This window comes from Dromiciops gliroides, chromosome 1 (assembly GCF_019393635.1).
Source record: "Dromiciops gliroides isolate mDroGli1 chromosome 1, mDroGli1.pri, whole genome shotgun sequence".
Taxonomy (NCBI): domain Eukaryota; kingdom Metazoa; phylum Chordata; class Mammalia; order Microbiotheria; family Microbiotheriidae; genus Dromiciops; species Dromiciops gliroides.
The window spans coordinates 27,824,444-27,831,995 of NC_057861.1; the positions used below are offsets into that span (position 1 = coordinate 27,824,444).

The window sequence follows — 7,552 nt, forward strand, 5'->3', positions numbered from 1 at the left end:
TGGGAGGAAAGGCAAGGAGAGGCAGATAGGGAGCTTGGAAATCGCTAAACGAATTAAAATGGCTGATTCACGGCTGTTGTTTCATTTGATCCTCACCTGGGTGTGGCGAGGCCCCGGGGTCACCCCTCACCCCCCTGGGGCCCAGAGTGGGCCTGCCTGCAGGGGCAGAGTCTTTGCCCCTGAGTATGTACCTGTGTACACACACACACACACACACACACACACACACACATATATATATATACCTCTGAGAGTGTGAAGTAGCAGCAGTCACCCAGGCTGCCTGGTTGTGTCCTAACTCCCTTCGTTATTGCTGCCTTAGATGTTCCCATCGAAAGCTTACGTCTGCGCTTTGCTCTGCTCCAGTCCCTGAACACCACCCTGGAGACATTCTTCCTGCCCCTGGTGGAGCTGCGGCAGACCGACGTGTTCTCCAACAGCATCGCTGCCTTACTGCAGGAGGCCAAAGGTCAGGATCTCCACTGGGGTCCTGGGGCTTCTAGAGGCTCAGGCTGAAGGCAGACGCCGATGAGGCCAGCAGCCGGGTGTGGTCTGATCACCCTCCTTGGGTAACCAGACACGTGCTGTCTTGTCAGAGCTGTAGAATGTGGGCTAGAAAGGGTCTCGAGAGAGACCGCCAAGGCTGCTGGGGGAAGCACTGCTCAGAAATCCTCACCTCCCAGCCTCAGCTCGAGTGTGGAAATGCCCCTGGGCCAAAAGCCTGTGACGAGAGAAGGGCGCCCACCTGTAGGCCCTTGTGCTGGTGGGTCACTCGGCCTTGGGGATGCTGAGCCAAATGGGTGTCCAAACCGAGTCCTGGACCGGTGCAGGGAGTGGAGATGGGGAGATGAGATGAGGAAAAGGAGCCAGCCAGCCCTGGCTGGGAAAACAGAGCAGATGAAAGCTCCCACTCCAGCGGCCGATGGCCTGGGCCTGTGAGGGGCCACCATTCTGCCAGCCTGGGTGAGATGGCGAGGGCAGAGCAGGTGGAGTAGCGCCAGGCATGACGAGTAGGAAGGTGTTTGTGAAGGCGCTCTGGCCTCTCTTTCCTAGGGCTGATCTTCTACGACACCAAAGTGACCGTGATGAATCGGGTGCTAAATGCTACCGTGCAGAGGACAGCAGACCACGCCGCCCCGGAAATCACCCTGGACCCTCTGGAAATCGTGGGAGGTAGGACGTGGCACCGTCTCCCCTGGAGAGGCAGCCTCACCCTGAGGATCCCAGCCCGGCCACCCTGTGAACCTAATGCCCTTCTCTCTGCACAGGTGAGATCCGCTCTTCAGAAAACTCCTACTTCTGTCAGGCGGCCCGGCAGCTGTCTTCCGTCCCATCATCCCAGCTCTGTGTCAAACTGGCCAGTGGGGGCGACCCCACCTATGCATTCAACATCCGCTTCACGGGAGAGGAAGTCCATGGCACCAGTGAGTAGTGGGGAAGTGTGCCCTGCGGGCTACTCCCCACAGCCGAGCAGGAGCTCACGGGCAGGAGCCTTGTTTCTTCTTTCCCCAGAAGTGTCTCTGTGGCCCCTGTTACCCGAGGGCTGGACCGTGTCCTGTGGGGCCCTGCACACCTCTGGGGCCCTCTGGGGCTCAGACCTGTGTTCCTGTCATACAATTGAATGGCACAACAGATAGAGCACTGGGCCTAGAGTCAGGAGAACCGAGTTCCAGTTCTGCCCGAGATACGTAACAGTGGGCAAGTGACTTAACCTTCACCAGTCGGCCTTAATTTCCTCATCTGTAAAACCTCCCAGGGTTGTTGGGAGCATCCGAGGAGCTATTTGTCAAGTGCTTTGCACACCTCAAAGCACCATATAAACGCTGGTGTTATTGTCATCATTCCTCTTATATTGCCGAGATTCCCCTGTGCCTCTCCCCGTCTCATCTCCCAGAGTCATCCCTTATTTTTTTTTTTAAAGGCATTTTTAGGGGCAGCTAGGTGGCATGGTGGCTAGATCACCAGCTGTGGATTCAGGAGGACCTGAGTTCAAATTTGGCCTCAGACATTTGACACTTACTAGCTGTGTGACCCTGGGCTAGTCACTTAACCCCCATTGCCCCACCAGAAAAAAGCATTTTTAAACAGAGCTACTTCTGATGATCTTAGCTTTTCTTTGGGGCCCTTGGGTTCCCTGAAAAGACCAAAGCGGGGCCTTGCCACAAGTGGCAGGCCACACACCCTGTGTCATCAGAAGAGCTGACACTCTTCTTGAAGCAAGTTCTGAGGAAACTCTGGGGGCCTGACCCCAGCGCATCAGGAAATACCCCCCCACACACACACTGCCCTGACCCACAGACTTTCAGAGCAGCTCTCCTTGCCCCATGCAGGGAGAAGCCCTGAGTGAAGGGACGCTTGGCTGCTAAAGCTGGAGGGCTGTTTCAGGGTGGCCACAGCCCCCAGAAGCCTGTCCATCATCCTGGCAAACTTGGGGTGGGGGGAAGAGCCCCGCCCCCCAGTGTAGATGAGGCCCACCTCTACCTCCCCTGGGTACTGGGGCTTAAGGAGAGCACAGGGGAAGTTGGCCATCGCCTCTCCATGCCTGCGAGGGCTCCACCGTGGGTCTGACCCTGGGCCGACGGTCCTCGGCAAGCTCGGAAACCGAGGCAGGAGTCGGCTGCCCCACCCCGCGCCCCCCTCCTCCAGCGTGGCAGGCCCCGATTACTGCCCCTCCCTGGAGGCGGCCAGAGGCAGTGTCCAGGAGAGCGCACAGGGCCTGCTAGGGGCTGAAGCCTCTTGGTGTGTGTCTTGCAGGTGGTTCCTTCCGGCATTTTTTGTGGCAGGTGTGTAAAGAGCTGCAGAGTTCTTCCTTGTCCCTCCTCTTGCTTTGCCCCAGTTCTGCTGTCAACAAAAATAAGGTAAGACGTGCAAGCAAGGTGGGGGCTGGGAGCGGCACTGCCCCAGAGCTGGCTTCCAACACCCCCTTCCCCCTTGGCACCCGTGTGATCTGGGCGGGGCTCAGCACCCGTGAGATGAGACCTAAAGGGGCCCCCTTCCCCTCGTGTCAGGGCCTGCTCCTCACCCGCCTCTGCTCTGCCTTCCAGGGCAAGTATATCCTGACTCCCAGCCCCATCTCCTACGGAGAGGAGCAGCTGCTTCACTTTTTCGGGCAGCTGCTGGGGATCGCCATCCGCGCCGACGTGCCCCTGCCCCTGGACCTCCTGCCCTCCTTCTGGAAGACCTTGGTGGGCGAGCCCCTGGACCCCGACCTGGATCTCCAGGAAGCAGACATCCTCACCTACAATTACGTCCAGAAGTTTGAGAACGTGAGTCGAGACACACGGCCCCTCTGCCCCTCGGTGCCCTCAGCGCCCTCGGCCTGAGGGGACAGCAGCCCGTGGGGCTGGCTGAGAAGGCCCCTGGGGTCTCAGGGGAAGCCTCGCCCTCTCTGTCCACGCACTGACACCCTGACCCCAACACACACACACACACACACACACACACACACACACACACACACACACATCTTCCCTGCAGGCTTCTGACCAGGTGAAGGCAAGGACACCTGTCCATAGGGCGGGCGGAGGGGATGGACCAAATGACCTCCGAGATCTCATCCAGCTCTGAGGTGCCCAGGGCGGGAGGCCTTCTCCATCCCTTCTTGCAGCCCTTGGCCTGCAGCATGGGATGGCAGAGTTTAGGGCAGCAGGTCAGGTGTGGATTCCATGGGTCACCCTTGACCGTGGGGGGCAAATGCACATGGAGGTGTGTTGCACCTCTGTGCAAACCTCCACAGCCATGTCCTGTTTAAGGGGTGCCAGCTCTTGGTCACAGCCTGTGAGCCTGGGTGAGCACCGGAGCCTGAAAAGCTGAGATCTCTGGAGGAGGAAGGCTGACCTCTGAGGGCATGATGACTGACAGTGCCAGCCTTGGGTCATTCACAGCTCGGATGGGGCCACAAGCTGGGGGCTCCTCGGTTGTCCTGGACCCCTTGGGCAGCAGAGATCCCGGAAGCGGGATTTTAATGTGAGACATTTAGCAGGATGGCAAAGGAAACCCATTCATCCCATTCAAACGGAGTTAGCAGAGAATCGGTTAGGAGCTCACGAGCCCTTGCCAAGAGGCCCACCAGACCTTTTCTCACTCACTCAGGGACGAAAGAATGAGTCTGGGCTCTGCCTCTGTCCCGCTCCTCTTCTGGTCGGGATGATGATGCTGATGGGTTAAGTGCAGCATTCGCCATGGGGGAGCATACACAGGAAGTCGGCGGTCCGGTTTTAGTTCTGTGGCCATTCTGTAAAACGAGTATGCTGGGCTAGATCAGCTCTGGCTGTTATTCTCTGTTCTAGGCCTGACATCCCCTGATCTCGGGCCCCCTGTTCTAAGGTCCCCCCCCAGCTCTGACATCCCCTGTTCTAAGGTCCCCCCCAGCTCTGACATCCCCTGTTCTAAGGCTCCTCCAGCGCTGACATCCCCTGTTCTAAGGCCAGCCCTTCGCTGTTCTCACATCCCTGCTTGCTCTAACTAGGGCTCTGGGGAAGCCAGGCTCCTGGAAGATGGACAGACTTCCCAATTAGTCTCTGGCCCAGATAACCCTGAGAGAAGCTGGCTTTTAGTGGATGCATCGCAAAGTGCCTCCTAGCAGGAGTACAGAAGCGGCCCATGGCCTCCTGCCCTTGTAGAGCCCCCATGCTTGTCTCTCTGCACCAGGGGGAGTCCCATTGCACGGGGAAGCACTTCCCTGCCCTCCGATGGTCACATTCTCTTCTTGGGCCGATAATAGACACGATGGGACGGAAGGCCGCGTTCCCACCTGCCGCAGTTCTCCTGACCGGCTCTCTCCCACCCTAGATTACTGACGAGACAGAACTGGAGGCCCTGTGTGCCGAGATCGCCTCTCAGCATCTGGTCACCGAGAGCCCCGACTCCCCCAACAAACCCTGCTGCAAGTTCACCTACCTGACCATGACTGGCGAAGAGGTGGAGCTGTGCTCCCGAGGAAGGCACATCCCTGTCGGGTGAGGCCCCTCTGCCCCCTGACGGGGGTGGTGGAGACCCACAGGGAGTCTGGGCAATTAGAGCGTGAAAGATGGGCCTGGGGAGAAGGTCCTGGGCAGGGGTGGGGTGGCCCCCAAACAAGGCGGGCCCCAGGGAGGGGCCCTCTGCGGATGCTCAGCCCTCCTCAGTCTCCCCTCTCTCCCTCGCCCCGCCCACACCCCAGGTGGGAGAACAAAGATGTGTATGCCATGGCCATCCGGAACCTGCGGCTGCGCGAGCTGCAGAACCAGGACTGCGTGATGGCCGTCCGGGCGGGCCTGGGCTCCATCATCCCCCTGCAGCTCCTCACCACCCTCAGCCCTCTGGAGATGGAGCTTCGCACCTGTGGCCTCCCTTACATCAACCTGGAGTTTCTGAAGGTAGAAGGGCCAAAGGCCGGCCAGAGTTGGGGGGGGGGGCCCCCAGGCATCATCCTCCCCCGAAAGAAGGCCCTGACAGGAGGCCTCAGCCCCCTTCCCACCAAGAAGGGCTTCTGTCAGCAAAGGCTTGTGAAGTGGCCAGCATGGTGCTGGGTGCCCGGGCCTGCCCCCAGGAAGCTCCCTTCTAAGGGAGGAGGCACACGGCATGTGGAGAAGGGGGCAGGGGGGGGGCAGTCACACACAAGACCCAGAATCAGGAGATGGTGGGAGGTGTTGCTGTGGCTTCCTAGAGAGACAGGGAGGAGCGGTGTTGTCAAGGGGGCGTCGAGGGCAGGCCTGTGCTGGGGCCCCGCCTGGCCTCCCGGGGGCTGCCACCCTGGACACCACTGCCCGTTCTCAGGGCCTCTAATCGCTCAGGAGCTGGGCTACGCAGAGAACAGACCTGGTTGGCAGCGCCCGTCACCCTCTTGCCAGCCAGTCCCCTGCCTCTGGATGCTGCTGGCTCATCCCAAGGTGATTTGCTCTGTGTCCCCATCAGGCTCACACCATGTACCAAGTGGGACTGATGGAGACCGACCAACACATCGAGTTCTTCTGGGGTGCCCTGGAGACGTTTGCTCAGGAGGAACTCTGCCAATTCATCAAGTTTGCCTGCAACCAGGAGCGCATCCCTTTCACCTGTCCCTGCAAAGACGGAGGTCCCGACACTGCCCATGTGCCCCCGTACCCCATGAAGATCGCACCCCCAGACGGCACCGCAGGTACCCTCCTCCCCTGGGACCCAGCGTGCTCTCAGCCAGCCCGTGGCGGCTGCTCTCTCCTTCCCAGGATTGGCCGTTTTCCTTTGTATCTCCGTGACCCCGGCAGGGCGGGCAGGGGCAGGGGCAGGGGCAGGGGCAGGGGCTGGCTTCCAGAGAGCTTAATGCAAGCGTCTGGCTGGCTGTTTTGCAGGCTCCCCGGACTCTCGGTACATCCGCGTAGAGACCTGCATGTTCATGATCAAGCTCCCCCAGTACTCGTCACTGGAGATCATGTTGGAGAAGCTGCGCTGTGCCATCCACTACCGGGAGGACCCCCTGAGTGGCTGAGGAGAGGCGCGTGTGGGCCCGCCCAGGGCACCTGGAGGCGCGAGGAGCAGCGGCCGTGGAGAAGCCTGCCAGCCTGGGAAGCCCGCCGGGGGCAGGCAGCGCCTGGGAGGAGCGGGGACACGGGGCTCCTCCGCGAGCCTGGCATGTCCTCTCCTTCCCGAAGACCACCCTTTGTACTCGTCAGTCTTGTGCCGGATTGGTCCTTGGGCCGCCTCGCTCAGTCGTGGAATATTTGTAGGGTAGTTTAGCACCAAACACTTTGATGTGTGATCTGATCTTCCCAGACACGGTATCCAAATCTGGGGACCCATCGAGTCGCCACAAGAGCCTCAGCCAGACAGAGGCCACTCGTGAGGGGAGCAGTCCCCACCACTGCCTTCAGCCAGCCTGGGCTCCCCTGGTCAGCTCAGACTCCTCCTGCCCCAGCCCTGCCCCCGGCTTCCTGGGGGCACCTGTGGGGCCTGTGCTGGAGAAACGATTCCGCTCTGCAACTTGCACCCCCCAGAAACTTCTGGGGCCACTTAGCTAATGAACGCGCCGCTCTGAGAGACTGCCGAGCCCCGTGCAGTCAGTGCTAGGGGCCTTTCTCTGACCCCTGACTGGACAGATGCTCCCAGAAGGGCCTGCCCCAATCCCGCCATGGGACTCTGGGAGCTGAGAGCTTCAGCAGCCGGCCAGGGTGGGGCACCACCTTCCCCACTGGGCACACGATGCCGGCTTCCTGTTCTTGTGCTCCAGGATGGCACTTCTCCCCTGCACCGGTCCTGATGAGGTGACTCTTGGAACAGGGAAGAAGCGAACCACACACCCCTGTGGAAGAGGGGATGATCTGAGGTACCAAAATAAGGAGTGCACAGTCAGGCCACCCACCCCCATGGGGGGGACCAGGGGTCGTCTGGCCCCTAGAAGCAAGTCCTATCATGGGATAGAAAAGCACTCACCAAAGTGGGCCCGGGACACCGGGAAGGGTCCCTTCCCACCACCCACTGAACAGAAATAGGAAAAACCCATGCTCTGCCTCCGGGCGGTTGGATGGTCCTTTGTAGGTGGGGTCAGCTCTCCCTTGACACTCGACTTGGGCCCTGGCTGGTTCTCGTGGAATTGCAA

At 60.2% G+C, this 7,552-nt stretch overlaps 1 protein-coding gene across 7 annotated transcripts in view; it reads left to right on the forward strand.

The window, feature by feature from the left end:
• HECTD4 (HECT domain E3 ubiquitin protein ligase 4) overlaps positions 1-6,587 on the forward strand; it is a 171,890-nt gene extending 165,303 nt beyond the window's left edge. For all 7 annotated transcript variants that reach the window (XM_043968519.1, XM_043968533.1, XM_043968548.1 and 4 more), the window contains exons 68-76: positions 323-469; positions 1,054-1,173; positions 1,269-1,424; positions 2,755-2,858; positions 3,045-3,266; positions 4,792-4,958; positions 5,162-5,357; positions 5,896-6,118; positions 6,309-6,587. In XM_043968519.1, the coding sequence (XP_043824454.1) occupies positions 323-469; positions 1,054-1,173; positions 1,269-1,424; positions 2,755-2,858; positions 3,045-3,266; positions 4,792-4,958; positions 5,162-5,357; positions 5,896-6,118; positions 6,309-6,445 (1,472 nt within the window). In that variant the 3' untranslated portion in view covers positions 6,446-6,587. The remainder of the gene's footprint in view (positions 1-322; positions 470-1,053; positions 1,174-1,268; positions 1,425-2,754; positions 2,859-3,044; positions 3,267-4,791; positions 4,959-5,161; positions 5,358-5,895; positions 6,119-6,308) is intronic.
• Positions 6,588-7,552: the final 965 nt, after the last annotated feature.